At 38.7% G+C, this 23,002-nt stretch overlaps 2 protein-coding genes and 1 long non-coding RNA gene across 3 annotated transcripts in view; 1 reads left to right on the top strand and 2 right to left on the bottom strand.

The window, feature by feature from the left end:
* Positions 1-15,100, top strand: part of LOC112159204 (PARP1 binding protein) — a 16,886-nt gene extending 1,786 nt beyond the window's left edge. The window contains 8 exon segments of the mRNA XM_036210205.1: positions 2,494-2,530; positions 2,533-2,663; positions 2,742-2,896; positions 6,019-6,202; positions 6,285-6,466; positions 7,960-8,041; positions 14,224-14,407; positions 14,500-15,100. Of these exon segments, the coding sequence (XP_036066098.1) occupies positions 2,494-2,530; positions 2,533-2,663; positions 2,742-2,896; positions 6,019-6,202; positions 6,285-6,466; positions 7,960-8,041; positions 14,224-14,407; positions 14,500-14,816 (1,272 nt within the window). The 3' untranslated portion in view covers positions 14,817-15,100.
* Positions 9,453-14,454, bottom strand: LOC118598066. Its single transcript, XR_004947154.1, has 3 exons — positions 14,331-14,454; positions 9,785-9,870; positions 9,453-9,716 (listed from the first exon to the last, which is right to left on the bottom strand). It is a non-coding gene; the product is annotated as an uncharacterized LOC118598066 (long non-coding RNA).
* Positions 15,101-16,907: 1,807 nt separating the features above from the next.
* On the bottom strand, positions 16,908-22,011 carry pmch (pro-melanin-concentrating hormone). The gene is made up of 3 exons (XM_024291274.2): positions 21,704-22,011; positions 18,879-18,996; positions 16,908-17,731 (listed from the first exon to the last, which is right to left on the bottom strand). Exons 1-3 carry the CDS (start codon positions 21,947-21,949, stop codon positions 17,682-17,684), a joined length of 414 nt encoding a protein of 137 aa, XP_024147042.1. The 5' UTR covers positions 21,950-22,011; the 3' UTR covers positions 16,908-17,681.
* Positions 22,012-23,002: the final 991 nt, after the last annotated feature.

Raw genomic sequence — 23,002 nt, 5'->3', positions numbered from 1 at the left:
TTCGCAGCAGTCTGGTGGCCATCCTGCTCTTATTGACAGGAACTTTATATCATATCACTCAGATTTAAGAGAGCAATGTGAATTCAATTACGCACAGATGTGAAAAACACATCCCAGCGTGGAGCTGAATAACAGCTTCTGTAACACAGTCTGCTTCCTTTTCCTGTCATTCGCTAATTTATACGTTTTTACTGAAGACTTACGGCTGTATTACTACTTATGTGCTGCTGATGTCATGTTTTTTCTCTGTTTTTGTCCGTTTGTGCAAAACAGAGACAATAACTCACTTTATTTAGCTTTGTTGACAGCAAATGTTTAAATAAAGTTTTTTGCACTGCTGATAATGAAACATATTAGGCTATTTTTAAGTGATTTTTATCTGTTGAACCTGCAAACAGACTGAAATTGACAGTAAATTAAAACCATTTAAATTAAGAGTGTTACAGCCACTGAAATCAATGAGTCTAAAGTCATTTACCTGTAATAATACATGATAAACATAAGATATTTCATATAAATATCTGAAAATTAGGACAAAGTATAAGGGCCACTATTTAAAAACAAAAAGTAATTCAAGGGAATAAAGTAATAGAAATATACAAAAAACTTCATAATATTATAAGAAACATACTTTAAAAATGTACAAAAATAAAATAGTAAAAATATTAAGGAAATTTTAAAATTTTACAAAAGTAGTCGTAATATTAGGAGTAAAAGGTAAAACAATTACAAGAATAAAGTTGTAAAGTCATGAGAAAATAATCATAATTTAACAAATAAACATATTTTGAGTTCAAAAATAAAAAGTTTACAAGAAAAAAGTTGTAAAATTATAAAAATAAAAGTTGTAATTTGTGCAAAAACAATCATAAAAGTACAAGAAAAAAAGTCAAAAATGTACAAAAATTATAGGGAAAATAAAAATAGTTGTAATGTTTATAGAAAAAAGGTAAAAAATGTACAAGACAAATTTTGTAATATTGTGAGAAAATGGTAATTGCTATTTTTTTTTAAATCGTTATATTTTGATTAAAAAAAATTACAAGAATACATTTGTAAAATGATTAGAAATAAGGTCAGAAATTTACAAATTTTAAGTCGTAATATGAGAAAAAATTATTTTAAAAAATCAAAATTTGACCAAAAAAATCGTTAAATTATGAAAAGAAATCATATTTGAACAAAAAAAGTCATAATGTTTTGAGGAAAAAAGTTTTAAAAAATGACGAAAATGCAGTTGTGAAATTATAAGAAAAAAAAGTCAAAATTTTACAAAAATTGATTTGAAATGTCATGAGAAAAAAGATTTAAAAATCTGAAACTAAAGTTGTAAAATTGAGGGAAAAAAGTCAGAGCTTTACAAAAATTAGGTCATAATCTTATGATTAAAAAAGTTATAAAATTATAAAAACGAAGCCCTAAAATTATAAAATAAAAAAAGGCAAAATTTTACAAAAATAAAATTGTGAAATTATGAGGAAAGAAGTTATAACTTTACAAAAAATAAAGTCGTAATATTATAAAAACAAGCAAAAAAAAAACTACTAAACTATATTTTTGTAAAAGCATTCTTTTGTTGCAAGACTATATATTTATCAAAAATTAACTTTTTTTTATCATAAAATTTCATTTTTTTCACATAATTTTACAATGTTACTTTTGAGAAATTATTACTTATTTTGTCATAAATTTACGACTTTATACTTTATAAAACTAAAACTTTTTCTCAGAATTTTTATCTTCTTGAAATTACATCATTATGTCTCAGAATTTTATGATACTATCCTCTTAAAATTATAACTTTTATGACTTTAGTCTTAAAAAATTACCCTTTTTCTTCTTTTAACCGTGACTATTGTGAGGAAATTATGACTATTTCTAACAATTTTATGACTTCAATCTCATAAAAGTATTACCTTTTTCTTAGAATTTTACGCCGATTCTAGTAAAATTGCTACTTTTTTAAATGATTTTATGACTTTATTTTTGTTTAATATTTTTTCTCAGAATTTTATGACTTTGTCAATGTAAATTATGAATGTTCTCGGAATTTTAAAACTTTATTCTCATAAAGTTCAAGTTTTTTCCTCAAAATTTAACAACTAAATTTCTTAAAAGTTCTACTTTTTTCTAAATTTACCACTTTTTTCTCATAAAACAAGGCTTTCATCCCAGAAATTTACAACTACAGTATATTCTCGTAAAAGTATGATTTTTTTTTTCTTTTTTATCAGAATTATATGACTTTATTCTCATAAAATTACAACTTTTTTCCTCATAAATTTACAACTTTATCTTGATGAATTTATATATTTTTTATTTTTATGGTGTCCCTTATAAGCCATCATAGGAAATACTTTGTGATATAACAAATTACTTTTTGTCAAAAATAGTTTAAACACATTTTATCAATTTACCATTTTGACTTAAATTGATTTATACAACTTTCATGCTCAGCAAAGATAAACTCTTTTATCTTCTGATGGATGACAGGTGAAAATGGCGGTGAGACGAGTTTTCTGCTCGTACCTGATTTACTCATCAACTCCAAGAACGACCTGGCCTTGGCGCTCACCCTCAACGTCCCCGATCGCAGTCTTGGACATCAAGCGTTCACTGACATCAAGCACGCAGCGCGGGACAGCAGCACTTCCCTTTTCCTGGTAAAGTTTCCCACGGTTGAGATGCATTTAGCCTTTGGGCGTCTCTGTGAAGCCCAAACTCTGACCTGAACTCCGCAGGCTCTGACATCCTTCATCCGGGCCATCCAGCTCGGAGGAAAAGGCTACGCTCCAGCAGAGTCCAACCCGCTCAGGAAGCACGTCAAAGGCCTGTCGGAGTACGTCCAGTTCATGGACAACTTAGAGGAAATACTGGGGGAGACTCCTGATCCCAGGTAAGCAGAACTTCCTCGCAGACTCACACCACCAACCTTTACTACTCACACACCAGACGTAATGCACGTTCAAGAACACACCGGTTCTTGAACGCATTTTCCGCATATTTCAGCGGTGATGATCTCACAATCCTGCTCTAGCTTCAATCCAATATATGAAAGACGGACCGAATTCTTGCCCTCCTGCTTCTCCCTACCCCTACATTTAGCCCTCCAAACGAAGGGTGAAGGAAAAATAGTGTCTTCAAATTCGGACGACACTTCCACTCGATGACGTCATCAACAGTGGCCGGTCAGCCACGTTAGCGCTAGCTTCCAGCTCGGAATTTACATAATAACATCAGTTTTATAACTTTAAAAAGGCATTGGAAAACCAAAAGTGCAGTCCCCTCCGCTGAACTCTCTCGCGACAGAGGGCTCTGCTTCCCTCCACCGCAAGGGTTACTGGGAAGAATTCGGATTTGGCCCTAGTGTTGTATAATTGAAAAACGGGAAGAAACCGCCATTATTAATTTCTCCTTCGTGATCGATTTTCAAACTGTTGCCATCTACATCCCCATGTTTGAAAAAAGATGTCATCCATACGTCTCGACCAAATCCCAGTCCCTGATTGGTCAAAGTTTAACTTTCAACGCGTATTCAATAGTTTTTTTATGTAGAGGCCAAAAAACGTACATATAAACACAGATGCTCAAAACGTGCGTTACCAGGGTCGATCTGAACGTAGCCTATTACGAAAATGAAACATACCATTATCGCGCATGTGGTAAGTGTATCGTGAAGTTTTCGTAAGGCTTATGGAAGTTTCTCATATCTCTGATGAACGGGTGATGCTATCGTACACCTAGCTTACTCTATACTCAAGTAAGGTGCGAGTACTTTCCCTGGATTCACACTGGACATGATTGGCTCATCTGCAGCCTCTCTTTTGACATGTTGTCAACTTACTGTTGGATGCGCCGGCTGCGGCGCATCCACCAAAGTTTCTAATTCATTGCCACTTCATGGAAAACACGGATGATGTTGAGTGAGTAGCTTGGGTTTATATGTTTTGGAAAGGCGCCGGGAAGCACTTCGCTCTGTTTGGTTCACCAGATCCTAGCAGAGCATGCTAGCTGTGCTGGACTCTTGGCGGCGGCGAACGCTAGCTCTGTAAGATCCTTCGGGACAAAAATCCCTGGATTGAGCAGCCATATTGGATTTATCTTTCTACCCTTTTAACAGTAGAATAGCCATTTGGGCTCGTTTTCAACTGATCAGAACCTAAAAGGAGCTGCATAGTCTTACTTTAGCCTTTAAGAAATCTGGATTTGCATGCATGACATTTTTTTTAATAATGAATAGAATTTAGTCTGTTTTTTGACAGGAACAAAAGCAGAAATAGATAGTAACCATTGTTGTGCAGCACAAGATAATGTGCCTTTAAGTCATAAATGATCAAACTTTTTACCAAAGTTTTGTTTTTCATATAATATCTGTTCATTCTGGAGGTAGAGCTGAGCAAACAAGACATCTTCAGGTCAACAGGGATGTAAAAACCTACATATTTTATCATCTACTGTATGTGCACTTCAGTCATCAGTTTATAAATGTAACTAATCTAAATTTAATAACTGCTCTTTAAGTAATCCATACTTTAAGGAATCGCTATATTATTTTTCTTTGTGTTTATTCTTTTTACCCTCTTTGTCCTCAGCAGTCTTACTACTGGGTTTTGTTATTTTAGTTTGAAGTTAGATCTTGGTAGTCTTAGTTTGCGGGCTTTGTTTATTTGTTTTCTTTAGGTAGTTTTGGTTAGGGGGAGCTGCTGAATCAGACGGTCGACATGGCTGGGTCAGCAGTCTCCATGACTTATTTTATGTTTGGTAAAGGAGCCACCATGGAGACTCCTCACTGAAAGCGTCACAAAGCTGATGCGCCCGACGTCCATATCGCGCCACAAGAACCCAGATCGTGTATGTACATTGACTTAACGTTGAAACTTGACGCCCCAGCCGCACCAATCACATCTAGTGTGAAGGCAGTATAAGACTTACAGCTGTTTTGTAGTTTTTCTGTTTGTTTGCTGATGTAAATCTTCCCTAAACATGAAACATTTCCTTCTAAACCTTGAACATAAACACTTCACTCAGTCTTAAAGTTGGGTTACGTCTTTCAGCCTTTGAGTTCACTCTGTAAGCGACAGGTGGGAGCGTCGTCCAGTGCCAGCAAACAGCTGTGCTCTGGAGTCGCACCTGCAACCACAAAGATCCACCTGCGCCGCTGCAGCCCGCTTTTGTTTTCTTAAATCCCCGAACGACTCCCATCAGCGCTCCTTCAGCATCAAAGCCCGCCTTTGTCAGCACGCCGCACTTTGATGATCGCTCCCCTTTCTGTCAGATTATTTCTGATGTGGAGACATTTGGCGAGAGCGCTCAATCCGAGCGCTGCGGCCGGCGAGGCCTTCCCAGCATACAGTGCAGTTCTCACTGCTCTTCTGAGGGTTCTCGGTTCAGGCGAGCTGATGAGAGAGCTCCCGTCTAATGAGACACTGATTAACTCAGCCAGCATACGTCTTTCAGCAGCAGCGCCTCTGCGCCCTCAGCGGAGTACTGTGTTTCCTCATACAAACACCTTCTGTGGTGAGTTCAGGGCCTCTTGTTCGGCGAACATCTGTTTTCCCAAGTGATTCGGTTACTGAGCTCCACTGGCTCTCAGCAGAGCTGGGTCAGGGTTGGGCCCTCTCCACCTTTCTTCCACCACACACTCTGTGGATGCGGCGTGGAGGTTAAGCCGGGGAATCTTTGTACCTTCATAGCTGACAGACTATAAGAGTGGCCACTGTGACCTTACGGTGAATTGGAGCACATTATCTGCCTCAAAGCTGTTAACCTTGGCAACACTTTGCAGGGGCGTTGAAACAATTACTCCAAGCTCTTAAAGTAATTTCCTAAACAACTGAGAGTGTAGCTGCAATACATCTTCAGTGGAGAGAGGCTTTATGGAGTCACTCATGTTGATAAATATTGGCTGAACTCTCCAACGCTGATAATTTTCTCCAGATGAACCCGCACACGTCCCAGAAAGTGTCCAGTTTTCCAAATTCCTTCATTTTTACGATGTTTCCGACTTTGAATCACCAGCACGTGCGGAGCCCGGTTGGTGACGGCCATCAGGGCCGCTCTGGTGAAAGGACGCAGCAGTGGAGATCCGGTGTACGCCGCCGCCGAAGAGACCTCAGAGGAGCTGAAGGAAAGGATTTCCCAGCTTCACCAGATCCAGAAACTGCCCGCCGACGGAAACGGGACGGGGATCAGCCCCGCCAGGGTAACGATGACCGCCGCTTCCACCCTCACACACGTTTCATCTTCTCCGCTCACTCGGTCACCTGCCTGATCATCGCCTTCAGCCAAAAGCGTACGCTGTGAATCACGCCACTGCATACGGAGGGCGAGACACGGTGAAGGTGCTGCTGGCGCTGCTGGATGAAGAAGCTCTTGCGCCGCCGTGTCGGAACAAGGCGGACCTGCTGTGTGAAGACCAGCCGGTCCTCAGCGGGTCGGAGGGAACCTGCACTCTCCTGCTGTTCAGGTCAGTGACCTGCGTTCAATACCAACTGATGTGTGTCACATTAAGAATATTAATGTATTATGCTAGTCGTATTGCAACGCATGTGAAAAATGCAAACAAATTCAGTCCATTTCAAGCTAAACGGCTTTTAGCTGTTTGGCTGTTTGGAGAGAAAATTAATTTCTTCTTCTGGAATAAGGTGTAATGCAACGATGATATTAGCAAGGTTCTAGCCAGGCTAAAATAGCTCCTTTGGTCCAGTCAAGGTTTTCTCAATGGATTTATATTCTTTGGGGCAAACTTTTTAAAATGAGCTACTGGGTCACTCTGATTTTTGCCTAAAATCCAATATGGCCGCCAGAAATCCAGTATGGCTGTCCTCAACATTTCAAGCTGTTTTCTGGTCCACTTTACACCCATAAATGTATTACAAAAAATACAAACATGATACTAATATATCAAATAAACCCATCAAAAGTAGTCTGATGTAGCTTTGATGTCAAAAATAACATTTTAGCGTTGCGATGACCCCCTGAAATCAATAAACTGTCCATCGTTTTCCTGGTCGATCTTATCCCTCATAAATTAATACAAACATTATGCTGACCTACCAAAGTAACCCATTAGAAGAAGGCTGTAACGTCTCCTTCATGCCAAAATGACGCCCTTGGAATTTCAATTAACTGTTTATTTGGCAAAAAATATATAATTTATATGCTTTGTGACCACAAACGTATTTTTTCACTGTTTCGTTAGAATATTAAACTGTTATGTAACCACATATTTTGTTTGCATTCTTCAACTATTTTGTGGCTACAATTTATTTATTTAGTTTTAAGTCATCAGGCAGGCTTTACACTAAAATATTTGATTTTATCAAACAAGAAAAAAGGATGAATATAGAACAAATTTAGAAACGAATGCCCAGTGAAATCCTTTATACATTAAAAAATTATAGTTTTTCGCATTGAAAACATACAATTATGTTTGTTTGTTTTTTTTTTTTTTTACTCTTAAGTCTACGGAGTGTTAAGGAAAAACTTCAGGCCTTTAAAGTCTGTCATGGAAATAAAAAGATCTCTGATGTCTGATGAAAAAGTCAACACAAAGTTTGAACCGGATTGCTGTTTTTCTACACCGTTAAGGTGGGAAAACCCCCGGAGCACCAACCAGACCAACACGGGACTCCACAAATGTCAGTGAAACCATATGGAGGAAAATCCTCTCACATCACACTGGAACAATTTATCTGGTTAAACATCTGCTTTAGAAATACTATGAAATAACAGCCACTGGCCATGTTTGAAAGGAGCTACAGTATTTCAGAGGTGGATGACACTTAATGGCTGATCCTTGTGAAAACATCTTCTGCACGTTGGAAATTGGACGTCGCTGAAGTCGAGAGTGTTTTCAGAAATGACTGAATAGCGGGTTTTCTGGTTAGCTGTACAAGCTTCAAGCTTTTCTCATTTATTAAAGTCTTGTTTTTGCTCCTCTTGCGGTGCTCTCCACAGATCCCCTGAAGTGTCCACTGGATCTTCTCCAGAACCCTTGAGGAACAGAGTCCAGAACCGGCTAAACCTGCTCAAACCCAAGGTAACACGGGTCCCTCCGTCCAAATCCCGACCATCAGTTACTTCAAGCTGAATTAGACGTGTAAACCTTCAGAATAATGTCTTTACATCCTGTAATTTCTCAGTGGAATTGTGTTATTTATTTGCTTAGTTGAAGCTCACAACTGACTTCCACAGTTCCCGTTTGCACAGCTGCATTTTAGCTCTGTGTTGGTCTGAGTGGCCTCTTTTAATCCAGGACATAAAATGACTTATTTGTGAGGAATTCCAATCATTAACCAATTGTGACGATAAATTATTCCATTGTTGGAAAGCACGGACTGATGTGCTTCTGATATCAGAGTGAAGGTCGGCGTTTCTGGAGTCAGGTTGACTCATTTTAACGTCTTTACCTGCAGTTTGATGATTTGAAGGAAACATGCTTTTGATATTAGGGTGTTTTCTTCCTGTTTGGTTAATATTTGATACAAAAGATAGTAGTGCTGCCACAAACGATTATTTTAATAGTCTTCTAATAACGATTATTTTTACCAATTAGTCGACTAATCAGGTCAAACGCAAAGTGAATGTAAAGCCCATATCTTAACCATCATTAGCTTTAAACTAACTAAAAATAAAGACAATAAAGACGATGGTTTATTCAACTTCTAATGAATGGTGCAGCCTCTGCCCTTTATCAGTTTCTGGAATTTAAACAAGATTAATCAAATGAGAGAGATACGGAATATACTTTCCATCAAACTCATTTTGATAGGTGCCCCGCCCCTCAAGATGATGCAACAATTTAACATCAATTATATATATATATATATATATATATATATAAAGGGTATATAGGGTCAAAGGTCACCTGTCAAAATGAGTTTGATGGAAGTTTATTCCTGATCTCTCTAATGAGGTCGGCATCGGAAACAAGGAACTATTTTTCGCCAAAGATAAACTTTTGGTCTCACCAACTCAAATAATGAATTTTTGGTGCTTAACGCTCACAACTTTGTTCAACTTTACTATAATCTGACTCCATATAATATAAAGTAACGACTTATCGACAATTAAATTAGTTGTCGACTATTTTAAGAGTCGATTAATCGTGGGAGCCCTAAAAGATAGATAAAATAAAAATCTACATGTTTGACAGAGTTCAGAGAAATTTTTTACAAATGAGGGAATTTCTCTTACGCACAGTGACTTTTTAACCGTTAACACAATCGACATGTATCAAAATATATAAAATACTTGGAGAGAAAAACTGTGATTTGATTGTCTTAAGTAAAGTGTTAGTCTTTTTAATATTTTACTAAAAAAAAGGAAAAACTTTCCTTCCTGTTTTATAAAGAAGAGAAAGCATATTTCTTTAAACATGCAACTCTGTAAGACTAGCCTTTTAAAATAACATGCTATATGTAGTCCCAAACAACACAATCAATTTTCGATTTTTTTTTTTTTTTTTCTTCACATGAACCCAATCAGCTGATTTAAATTCATTTTCTGAACACTGGATACTGCACTTTTTGTGAAATGGCTCCTTTTATTTGATGGATTTAGCAGATGTCATTTCAGCCCCCACAATCTGGCTCTCTTCCTGTTTGAGTGCGTAGTAATGGTCCCTGGGCAGCTCACCGCTTCCTGAACTCAGCCAGCGGAAGCTTTCTGCATCAATTTCCCTTTGAAGATGCCATATCAGTCGCGTAACTCGACTAGCAAGGGAAACTTGAAAGGTTATTGTTTCCTGTTGTCTGCTAAATCACTTTATCCTTTAGCAGACCTGGGCAGCGGTTTCATCATTCCCTGACGTCAGCTGGCACACGCCGCCGTGCTTCTATCTGCTTCTAACTGTCCAGGCGCCGTTCCCTTTCGACAAAAGGAAAGATGTTTAGAAGCATAGTAACAAAAACATTTGCGCTGCACCTGTTCGTCCTTCCTGCACCTGCGTGGGAGCAGATGTGCAAATCTAAAGCTGCAACATCTGTTTGGCCAGGTGTCTTTGCAGGTGGCCTCGGGGGAGGGGATTTCAGGACGTTAGTGTTGCTAAAAAGGAGGCACAGTTCTACGTTACGTAAAGTGAATTAAATGATCCTAATCAACTTTATCTTTGTCTTTTTTTTTAACTAATTACATCATTTTGTACATTTCTTCACAGTTTTTATTAAAACTTTTTCGTAATCAGAAAAAAACCCTCTACTTCTTCTAATTTTATTTCTTTCCTACGGTGGCCCACTGGCCCGCAGGATGAAATCCTTGGATTGCAATAATCCCAAACAGACGTTGATCAAGCAGCAGATGAAAGGATCTCACTGCCCCGAGGCGGAGATTGTAGCCTTCAGCACTCCACTATATGTGTTGAATCCTTAGAAAGCCTTTTTAATGAGGTATTGAAGCTGTAATTGTGATTAGACGGTGAAACTAGACTAATGCGCGACTTACCCGCCCTTTTCATTAATATAAGTCATTAAAAAAATACTTTACTGAAGTGTAAAACCTTGCAACCTTCAAAGAAAATAAAGAATAAAAAGTGGAAAAATCTCAAATGCAAGAACAATTATTAAACCTCATCATGTATGAAAGTAGAGGGTAACTTAGAGGGGGTATGTATCTTTTTGGCCTATATCTATGTTTGGTTGGCTAGAAGGCAACCAAATACACAAACTGGTCAACTAAAACTACCCATAGGTCTTGGTTTCCATTTGGAGTGTCACGATCAGGTTTTATCTGGGCTCGATCTGATTCAGAGTTATTTGATTTTGAGTATCTGATACAAAATCCAGATCCAATATTTTTGTAACACATTTAAAAAATGAACAAATTTAATAAACCAATTAACTTTAATTTGATTTTTAAAGCTACTTCACAGAAGTGGCTTGTTTAAGTGCTAAAGGATAAAAGAAGGTTAATAAAAGAAAAATAGTTAAAAACAGATCTGTTATTGATTTTTTTCATTTTTTCAAATGTGTTGCAAAAGTAATGTATCGAGACTCAATATTACCAGACACTCAAAATCAAATTACTCTGAATTTGATTGGGACCAAATAAACCTGATCTGGACATCTTGGGGTATTGTTCACGAGTGAGGGAAGATCGGAGTGAGAGATTGACAGGGGGATTGGAGCGGCGTCCGTCGTTTTGTAATTCGCTGTACTGGTCCATTGTGGTGAAGAGAGAGCTGAGCTGAGACAGAAAGCAAAGCTCACAATCTACCCGGTCGATCTTCGTCCCAATTCTCACCTTTTGTCTTGAGCTCTGGGTCACGACTGAAAGAACAAAATCTCGACTACAAGCGACTGAAATTAGTTTTCTCTGGAGGGTGACTGGGCGCTCCCTTAGAGATGGGGGGAGAAGCTCGGTCACCCGGAGAGAGTTCGGAATAAAGCCGCTTCTCCTCCACATTGAGAGGAGCCAGTTGAGGTGGCTCGCGCATCTGGTCCGGGTGCCTGTTGGGCATGTCCCACTGGGCGGAGGCCCCAGGGAAGGCCCAGGACAAGGTGGAAACGCCTCTGGGTTCTCCCAGATGAGCTTGAGGAAGTGGCTGGGGAGAGGGAAGTCTGGGCATCTTTGCTCAGACTGCTGCTCCATGACCCGGTTCCGGATGAGTGGAAGAAGATGGATGGATGGATGATCAGGAGACAACTTTTGTTTGAGTCATCAGCCACGTGATCGGGCCCAATTTCCAATCACATTATTGGATCGGGACATCTCCAGTTTCCATGCAAGTGGGCTCCGGTTCGGTGACAGTGTGAAAGCATAGGCAGCAGATCAATTGGCAGAAGGGAATTGCAATAAACAAGTGATGAAAATACTATCATTCAAACTTTAGATAGAAGGTAGACCACAGGGCAAACCCGTTTTCAATCTTCAATAAAGTCAGAGATGTGCCCGTGAAGCACTGGCCTTCGACTGACACCCAAACCACAGTATAGCTGTTCATTTGAAGGTCTCCTGCTGGAGACGGACCACTTTGAGGTTGCCCCAATCCCAGGACTTGCTACAGAGTAGGGTCCTAGTGATGCCAATTCAGGCAACATTATTGGATCTTATTTTTTTTTTTCTCATTGGGGGGTTCCGAACTCTTCATGTCTGGATTGTTAACCAGGACCATGTTGGACCCTACGAAGGGTGTTAGTCCCTGACAGTTTAATTTCTAAAATCACTCAAAGCCCCTCCCCCAGGTTAAGGTGGTGGTCCCTAGAGAGGACATTGTTTATTTGGTAAATGTTTTTTTTGTGCTTTTTTTCGTCCTGATCACAGTTTCGTGTGGGAAATGCTGCCCCCAAGTGAAAAACCAGTTACAACTGCATTTCATTTCCAGGCAATTTGGCCAAACAAACAAATGAAGAATAAAGCTTATTGGGTCTTGTTTAAGCCAAATATTTGGGACTATTCTTGTTTGAATTGGTCAATAAAAAAAACGTAAAGCTAGCAGGTCAGTGGAAAACCTGCTTCTTGAGGTCTTCCATTCTGCTTATTTTTGATCCAACCCTGACCGACTTGCTGCTGATTAAGCACATCAGTTGATTCAAGGTTTGGATTGTCAGACCACACCTCCTCCAGGTAATGAACGGCGAGGAGAGCAGCGCTACTTGTGTAACGGATTTCAAGGTCCAGACCTGGGCACCCTGCTCTTGGATAATCAGTTCCATGTGCTGCTTTAAGCTGGATCTGGACCCTTTGCCTGTTACTGGTTTGTGTCATTGGACTCCTTGGGACTTGGTTTTAAGGTCATTGGAGTCATGCAGTCAAACAAGCTTGATTGCAGTGGAAAAAGACATCAGCTGGTCTCAAAATCAAAAGTAACTGGAACAAGACCAGTTCACCAAGTAAGGAACAAGTGGCTCATAACACAAATCCACTCCCATTCCGTTCGATGGGATTAAACAAATCGACCAAACGCTGTGGGAAGATTTACAGCCACGATAACTGTACTTGTGAATTTTTATGTCGCTTCATAATTTTTACATCTGAGGTCAAAGTGGTGCTAAATGGAAAAATGGTTCTTTGATTGGACAGCTTCATTGGTTGGTTGGGAACAATAAACACACCAGGTCCACCTTTTCTACAGGGATTTGTTTGATCCAACAGTAAAGAATACATTTCCAAACCAATGTATGTTTTTTTTTTACAACATGGATAACGATTCCATTTGCTTTAGAAGGTTTTGCTGTTCAATGAAAAGGAAGGATTACGGCTCCAAACTGTTTCCATAACCTATTTCATGCTGAGCCATTAAAAAGCAGCCCAGATGGAAAACCACTGACTGATATGGGTCTGAGTATCGATACCACCGTGATGAGATTGAGACTTTTGTCACAGCTTTTTTTTTATATCAACATGTACAGTAAAGAGCTTGAATTTACTTACGGAGTTCATGCAAGTATATCATCCATTTGTATGCAGTGTTGCCACATTGGACCAAAAAATTCCCAACTTGAGTGAATTACCGCCCAATTTGTATGCGAAACTGTCCAATCTGGCAACAGCACTTTTTTTGCCAGTGACTTTTTTTATTTTATTACTGCCTTTATTTTTTGTTTTGAACATATGCTTGTAGTGCTGCTCTACTTCCAATATTGTTAAATTTTTGCTTTTTTCCTCTTTACACAAGTTATTGTTTTCTTCATAGTATTATTGTATCATGCCATCATTAATACACATCTTCTATATTTGGGCTGCCACAAACAATTATTTCAATAGTCGACTAATAACAGATTGTTTTTCCGATTAGTTGACAAATTGGAACATTCGTAAACTTGATGTAATGCACACAAACATAGGTTTTCTCTCTGTTTGCGCTAATGTTATCATAGCTGACCTAGACGATGATCCCTCTTCAGTGTTATGGTCACGACGTGCTTCCTTACGTGATATATGTTCAATTCACATTGATGTAATTAGGGAATTAACCTTTTTATTTACAGAAAGTCTCTATTCTGTGTTCTATATGCACTTAATTAACAAAAAATTGTACATTTCTAAAACATTTCAAGAAAAAAATATCTGTATCCATATTGTCAATACCAACCCTGTGCTTGGTATCGGATCGATACTCTAATTCCTAGTACCGCCCACCTCTACTTACTGAGGTTTGCAAACAAGTTCTTCATTAAAAGAAAAAAAACAGAAACGTTGTTTTGCGAGTCACAAGAACGCCGATGGATCCATCGATTTGTACCCAAACCAGGTAGTTGTGTGATGTTTTGTTGTTTCTTTTAGGCCAGAGAGCGTGTTGTTCGATCCCAGTTTGCGTGCACATATAAGGAGGAGGCGGAGCTTCCGCTTAGCCGTGTGTTGGATTTCCCCAGCACTAGCCAGGTCCCTACCTGTGTGCACCCAGCGCCGAAGACCAAAACGACCCTGGATGATGGTTTTAGCTCAGAACTGAAGGACGGAACCACAGGTGGAAATTTAAGACAATGCAACTGAATATTATTTTTTTTGTTGTTTCCAAAGGTTTTAACAGTCATTTTTGCTTTGTTTCCATGACAACAGTCGAGTCTCCATCTTCCGGTCAGACACAGGAGCTAAATGAGGGACAACAGGGGTCCGCCGGCCTTAAGCAAAGAAGTGGAGATCCTCAAAACAAGGTTACAGCTCCGCGTGGCCGGAAAAAAGACAAAGTTCAGATGCAAACCAAGAGCAACAAGAGGAAGCAGCTGGATCGCAGCCAACACGACGGATCCGAAAACGAGCCTCCAGAGAAGAAACAGCAAATTCAAGCGTCGGCTAAAGGAGCAGGCAGAAATGTCACCAAGAAAACCAAACTGCTGGCTGGACAAGGGAAGCTGACCAGCTTCTTTAGAGTTTGAGAAATGGATATGATTTTTTTTTTAATTATCTGGCTGGAAAGACTTTTGTTTTGAAATGACATTTGTGCTCTATTTTTTTGTAATAATGCTTCATAGGTTCTTAACATGAAGGAAAACAAGTTTTTCAACTTTTGCATTGTTAAAATTGGCAAAATCAAAATGTTTTTTTCATATTAGGTAATAGTTGTCTAACCCATCTGCCTCTAGATCACTACATCCCATGATGCAACTGAAAATTGCTTTCCATTAACTCAACTTTTTACCATTAAAAGAGGAACTTCGAACCCTCCAGTTATGATCTGCCTGTGGGACAACAAACCTTTTTGCTCAGCAGAGTACCCCTTAATCAAGATATCAACTTCAGGATCAATCAGAACCCTGAGTGAGTCTGAGTATCTCCAACCAACACCTAGGACAGAATACCGCAACAGAAATCACAGAATTTGACGTGATAAAATCTTCAGTATTGCATCCAAATTCATGCATATACCTGTAATCATAATGATAAAGTTGACATTTTATTGAGTAGTTTTAATTCAACTCCAGCTGATTCTAGAGGGAATTCTCAACAGCTGCTGCCTCTAGTTATGGACCTGAAAATGTGCATGGTGGAGTTGAGGCTTTTCATTCATGGAGGTCTTCCGATGGACGTTGGCGGTGACCTCCAGTTTTCTAGCTCTTTTGTTGACCTTTTTTGAAAAATTTGTTTTGAATGAGTTTTTTTTGTTTGTTCAATCTGGATTTTTGAATGTAGCCACTTTTTTTTTAACCCTTTAACACCTGAGGCGTACTGTAACTTTTCAATCGTTAACACAATCGACAAAATTCCAGTCGATTCTGAAGGACAAAAGCAGGGTGAATTTCGTCAATCGTGTTAACGATTGAAAAGTTACAGTAAATCAAAGAACATAAGCACTGGAGCTCCGGTGGTAAAGGGTTAATACCGGTTGTTCTGCCCTTCAGGCACCCTTTTTTATGCAGGTTATCTTAAGACTTTTATTTTGAAAACACTGCTCTTGTTTTGGCGGGTCGCACCAACCGGACGTGCAGGAGGGCTCGTCTCGAGCAAGAGAAAATGCCGGTTGACGCTGGAAGCTGATGTCCCGCCCGTTTTTACTTTATCATCTGCTGAACTTTTTCTCCGACAGAAGCAACACCTGTAGGTATTTAGCGAAGGTTTAATACGTTTTGGGGATGTCATACTTGTTTTTTACTTACTTAAAAACGGATTTAAAGGTTAAAAGTTAGACTTTATAAATGCTGTGCTGTGAGTCATGTTCAATTTAGTACATTGTCAGAACTATTTCATGAAAACTAAAAATGCTTAATTCATTTGTTTCATGCTGTTAAAAAGGATGCTAATGATTGTTTTTGTTTCCATATTTTTTACAGTTTCACTTTGTACATCAGATTACAAGAATGTGTATTAAAGCAACGTCGAAAAGGACACGTCTTGTTTTCTTTTGGATCAAAGTTTAGCTAGCTGTCTAGCTGAAGGCTACACTACGCTTCAGCGAGGACAGTACACCGGTAGTCCAACACATTATAATTCCCAAATCGTCACATATTGATGTTAGGTTAAGGCCCCCCTCCGTGTCACTTTTTGACGTTTTAGGTCTCCCCAACTCGTTATTTTTTGACGTGCTGGCTGTTCCCGTTAAATCATGGGTCTCCAACCTCCCGGGCGGGAACCAGAACCGGTCCAGTAGCATGACACGTAGCGCACCTGTACCTAAACCCGGAAACAATACACTAACCTTAACCAGACGAGTACCAGACGAGGTACTAGGCACAAACCGATACTGGGTAAAGGTTAGGGTGCCAGTTCTGGATGCGTCCTAGGACCAATGTGCACACTGTACTGCACCCCGAAGGTTGCAGACCCTTAGTTTTATGAACAGCCAGCATGTCAAATAAGGAGTTTGGGTTCCCCAATTGTGAAAAAGTGATGCGAAAGGGGCCTTAACCAAACGTCAATATGTGACGACTTGGGCATAAGAATGTGTTGGCTAGTCAGGTTTATGTTATGGTTATGCTTCCAACAAATTCATTTTTTTTCCAATGGTACTAATATTTTATTCTGGATGTATGTATTTTTATTTTTTTAATGTGGTTTTATTATGACTTGAATTTTATTTCCACTTCTTATATCACAAACACTGAGTTTTTTTGCAACAGGAACTCATGAAATGTGACACGTTGGTTCTTCATTGCACTTTATTTTTTCTAATTCAAATTCAGCTTTCATCTAATAAGCTTGTAGAAATAAAGTTTTGTTTCTGTTGCACATCTTTGTCTCATTGATTGTATCTGAGACCTGGACCGAGTGATGTCATCTATACGAAATGGTTTACTTTCTGCTCCGACCAATTTAAATTTAAAGTAGTTGCCATTTTTTTTTGCAATATGGACGCCGCCATGTTGGAACCAGATGTCAATATGCAGCGATCCGTCTGAGTTTCTATGGCAACCAGTCTCGCCCAATCAGGATTAAACTAGTTAGTCTGTTAATAAGTAAGCTAAACAAAATCTGTCAATTAAACTTTGCAACATTATACGTTGATGCTAGCAGGCACCTCCCACTTTTATTGAGGCATCTGATTCGTCCGTTTATAACTTGAACTACAAAAAAAAAAAATCGTTAAAAATTGGAATATCAGGAACATGATACAAAACATGTATCGTGTCTTTAGAAGTCTGTCGGACTTTGGTTTCTCTGAGCCGGCGAGTACTTCCTGATTGAAACACGATCGGGGGAGGGGTCACTCAGTCCAGTTCTCATATTCAGTCCATGGTATTTCTGCACTCTACTTCCACAAACACACAATAGGAAGAAATTCTTTGTTGAGACGGCCGCAGCAGAAGTTATGAACTCCAACACGGCCGGTACACTCGTCCTATCATACATCGCAGCACTAGGAAAAACAAGAAAACAAAACAGAGTTAAATGAATATTGAGAACTTTAATGCTGCATTTACACTAAATTGCATCAAATTTGCATCAGACAAAATTTTTTGATGCCTAATAAAAAATACATTCATAAATTTGATATCATACGGGACTAGCTATTGTCAAAGGTTTTTAGCCTCATTGCTACATTGGCTGCATATGCATGTAAGACACAAATGATGTTGAGAGATCAGGTTTATTTATTTTAAAAAGCTCTACTAAGAGTTTGTAATCACGTCTCCACGTCTGGGTTCATGAGATCATTCAGAAGCTCTCCCAGTACTACTGCAGGAACTGCATCTGAATGAAGGACGCTTTCAGCGGTACTTCTGCCTCTCTGGGACCTAGTTTGAAGACTTGTCCTGCATTAGTCAGAGAAGGAAAAATATAACAATACAGTTTGGTTACCTTATTATTCTTGTCCCAATATCATAAAGTTCAGTAGTAGAATGATCAGATTCTGCTGCGTGCTGCTACAGGACCTCTGATCGCATCTGTAAATTGACTTAAAGACTCACTCCAATGAAAACGATCCTTTTTGTGTGTTTCTAACATGCTCTTGTGGCCTTTTTCTCATAGTAGAGAACCTATATAAAATTACCTACTGTTAAAACTGATTTCTGAGTATTTCTTAACTGAAACTGCATTGGATCAGAAAACCAGATGCTAGAAAAAGCTCAGATTAATGATGCAGCTGCTGAAATGGGCGTGGCAGAGTTTCCTCTCCCCCTGGCCCGCTTACACTTAGGTGTACGAGACATGATAAGCGTTCAACACTTGCGATTCTGGCTCAAAACGGTACGACTAGATTGATCCAATATCGCTCGTCATTATTTTTTCGCAGCTAATGTTAGCAAAAGGCTATAAGCTTGCGCTTAAATATGCCAGCAGAGCTCTCGGTCCCGCCCACAACCCAGAATTGTATTTCTAATGACCTACTGCCGCATAAAATATGTCTAAAAAACGACAAAAGTTTTAGCAAAAAACTGCATGATTATAATTTTCAAAAATCACTTCTACAATAGAAATACAAATGGTTGGAGTGAGACTTTAAGAATGAAAATACATATGCTGTGAATGCAGCATAAAACGGTTAAAAAATGCTGACTCACTGTTCAGGTCATCTCTCCGATCAACATTCATGCTGTAGTCGCCCGGGCTTCTCTCTGCGAGTCTCCGGGCGAAGGCCGAGTTCAGCCCTCGGAAACTTCGCCCCTTCAGCCTCGTGTCCTGTAATAAACAAATCGGTCATTCCATCTGGCAACAGCCGCTCAGATTCATTCCCTCACTCCGGGCTCTGGAAGTGGAGCTGCAGCTTTTAGAAGATTGTCCTTTCACTTGCAGCACATGGTTTGGATCTGCGTTTCGTCAGCTGATCCAAGCCACACGTAAGTAAAGTGGAACAAACACGTTCCCCTCGTTTTTACAACAACACGGTGGCCCATTTGCCTCCGAAAGCTCCCAAACATCTGGATGTCTTTGTTGTCTCCATTATCGCTCGCTTTCCCCTCATTACCACATAGATAGCTATTGTGCTCATGACACATGGGAGATGCGGTCACCAGAAACAGTCCAGATAGACGGCCGCGGCCAAATCTCTGACGGAACAGCAGCATATCATCATTGTTCCCGCTGCGATTTCAATAAACCATTTATAGACTTGTGATCATTTGACCTTTACAGCTAATAGTATTTCCCGCTTTTCCAGTGCTGCTGTAAAATACTTTTATTGGCGTGCGCGTAAAACCTGGAGTTAGCCGTAGACAGGAGGACGTTTGCCAATTCAAAGGGTAAAGATGAGGTTTCCTCCACTGTTGTACTGTTCAGATGGTTTTTAGAGGATTTCCCTGCAGAGCTGCCTAAAAATGACAGCTTAAATCAAGGCCCGGGGGCCGGATCCGGCCCTCCGGGTAATTCTATCCGGCCCTCCAGATCATTTTATTTTATTGTTATTAATGGCCTGATGTTATCTTGCACTTATTTCAAATATATTTTTTGGATTGTAATATATAATATAAAATCAAGTTGATTTATTCTGGAATAATATTCCTGCCTTTTTATTATTCATAATTATGTTAAAAAGTTACGGTTTTAAAGTTTTAAAACTTGACATTCTGCTAGCTGTTTGGAGTATTTTGCATTTTAAAAAATTAAATAAGCTATTTTGAAGTTTAGCTAATGTTTGAGCTACATGCTAGCTGTTTTGGCTAACGTAGGCTTTTTTTTTTAGTTCTTATAGCTGTTTTGGAGTTTAGCTAATGTTTCAGCTACATGCTAGCTGTTTCGGCTAATTTAGGCTTTTCTTTTGTTTTTAGTGCTTTTTTTTAAGTTTAGCTAATGTTTGAGCTACAGGCTAGCTGTTTTGGAGTTAGGCTAATATTTACACGCGAGCAGTTTTTAGGATTTCTTTCAGTTTGTTTTAGAATATTTTAAAGTTTAGCAAATCTTTCAGCTACACGCTAGCTGTTTTGGCGAACTTAAGTTATTTTTTTTTAAAGTTTTTACACTAATAATTTGGCATTTAGCTAATATTTTTGCTGGGTATCAGCTTTACCATTTTCAGCTATCAGCGTCAGTGTTTTTAGCTATCAATTTCAACATCTTCAGCTATCAGCACTAGCATCTTCAGCGGTCAAATTCAGCTTACAACATTCACACTAGCATTATCGCAGGTAATGCTATATATCTAGTTCATAATTATGTTAAAAAGTTACAATTAAAAATTTTAAAAATGTAGTTTTAGTGTTCAATAAATGTTTGGCCCGCGACTTAAGGTGTGTTTTTGGAATTTGGCCCCTTGTACAATTGAGATTGAGTTTGGCTTAGATCAATATGTTTACTATTATCACCTATAATTTCTATATTATAGTTTTAAATAAAAATATCTTTCATTTTTTGGCGAACCCAAGGTTTTTCTTTGTATGATTAAAGTAATAAATCTTTTTTGATAGTGTATCAATTAATCATTCATCATTTTTTTTTTACTTCATTTTTTATTGCTAAAATGGAAAATTAGGCTAACAAGTTTATAATATATTAGGTGACAGACTGGTTTAACAACATTTTTAAATCTAAAGCGAACATTTCAGATCATTTTTTATTTTTAAGCTCCCGTTTCCCTCAACTTTTGAGACTAAAGTTTATTTTAATCCTCTATAAAATATTTACAGCTGCTTTTAACTTTATTTGCACACAATATTTTTTTGTAGGAACCATTAAAATATTGAAATAGATTTTCCCTTACACCCATAACTGTTTAAAAGTTGTTTAAAAAAACAGACAACTTCAACCTCGTCTGACTCTTAAAAAGAAAAGTCACAAAAACTGTTTTTTTCTAAATATAATAATAATCAAAAACCGTGAATCCACTGTTTAAACAAGTTTATTAGCTGCATCTTTGTAACATTTAAAAAGCTAGTTGCTCTGCATTATTATTATGCTGTGACAGAACAGCTATCACAATAAATCCAAATTTGGAGTCAAAAACTCCCGGTTTTGTCTGTTAAAAGCAATTATTTTTTATTTTGAAAGGGTCTTCTTTATTTTCTTGTCTGGATCTTATCTGCCAAAAAACAAATAAATAAATAAAATCCAAATATGTTTGTTTTTAATGAATTTACAAGCTTGGGAGTTTCAATTTAGTGGGTGGCACAGAAATCAGGAAATAACAGATGTATGGATGTAGCTTTTCAAAATAAAGCTTCCTTCAGAAACAGATTATAAATAAAACTTTCAAAATGTTGGTCCTGATTTTCCCTTATTATTTACTCAAATTATTTAATCAAACCAATTAAGTTTATAGAATAGAATAAACAGAATTTTCACAGAACCAACTATAGCCAATATTATCTATTTGTTAAATTTAAATTACGTTTGATAGAAACAAATCAATCATATATTTTTTAAGTTTTAGTGATGTAATGGCTCTATAACTCACCGATATGATGACCAGTTGAGGGCTCTCCTCATCCTTTACGTTGTCGTCTAACGTGAGGCTCCTCCTGTACGTTGGACGGATGATGGCTGGTTTCAGCATGGAGTCGTCGTCCAGTACGCCGTCCAAGCCGACCCGATCTGCTGCTGCATCTTCTGCACTGGACGAGGGCAGAGCCACAGTGACCAGGCGGCCGTTCAGCTCAGAGAACAGCACTAAGGTGAACAGGACGGAGCAGGCTGACATCATGGCGTCAACAGGCGAGGATTTACCTGCTCTATGTGTCAGAGACAGACTTAAATACACCACCATTTCAAAATGAGGCGTTCTTTTAAAGGTTAGAAAGTTCAAAGTGTAAAGGAGGGAAGCTGCAATCCCATTAACGGGAAAGAAAAGAGTAAGAAAGCTCATTCAGTTGGTTTTTGATGCAGTGATTAAAAGGGAAAGATGGTGGGGAGTTTGGGGTCGGAGGGCAGGAAGTAATATCAGATGTTCTCTTTTGACATCCGAAAAGCTGAAATGAGCCCAGCAGGCCATAGGAGACCAAATCCTTAGAAGAGGCTGAGCATCCATGTTGTCTTTTAAAACACCTGAGGGTTCAATTACAGCTTTGTGCATAATTCATAAAACTAAAATACTTTAATTTGTATTTAAAGGGACCCTACCATGACATTTTTGAGGTTTTGAAAGGTTTTTTACTGTTTATTCCTCACTATAAAGAACCCCAAAGCGACATTTTGATCCGTTCACGCATTTAAGAGTAATCCTCTAAAAACCTGCACTGTCTGCAGCAGCCCCTCCCATACCCACGAAAGCGAGTAGTTGGAAACGTGCTGACGTAAGATCGTTTCAAACAGCTCCCTCCAGGAAGAGTCTGTGCTGCAAGCTCCGCCCCCCGGCTCACACAACACTCAATTCATCCTCTTACCAGTGATAATCAGCGAAAAAAGACTTTCATTTTAGATATATTCCAGTTGTGTAATGTCTTCAATATATTCCAGATCAAATAGGTGTTTGTTACTTTTTCTGTGGCGCTACCTTAAGAAGCGCTACCTTAACACCCGTCCCCGCACAGCTGTGCAGAAGGCGCGCGTTTGAGTTGTGAAGGAGTTTAGCATGAAAGACCAACTAAAGGCAGATATATCGTATATGCATCCATCTTTGAAGAAGTTTGGATTATTTTCGTGGGAAAAATACAGACACACAGATTTTGTCTGGGATGACGTCATGACGCAGACAGCAGCAGCACACAGCGGCAGGCGGAGCTTCAGGAATCGAGTCGTTTTACTCCCAGGTAGGGAA

The sequence above is a fragment of the Oryzias melastigma genome, linkage group LG23, assembly GCF_002922805.2.
Source record: "Oryzias melastigma strain HK-1 linkage group LG23, ASM292280v2, whole genome shotgun sequence".
NCBI lineage: Eukaryota > Metazoa > Chordata > Actinopteri > Beloniformes > Adrianichthyidae > Oryzias > Oryzias melastigma.
This window is presented reverse-complemented; position numbering and strand designations above follow the sequence as displayed.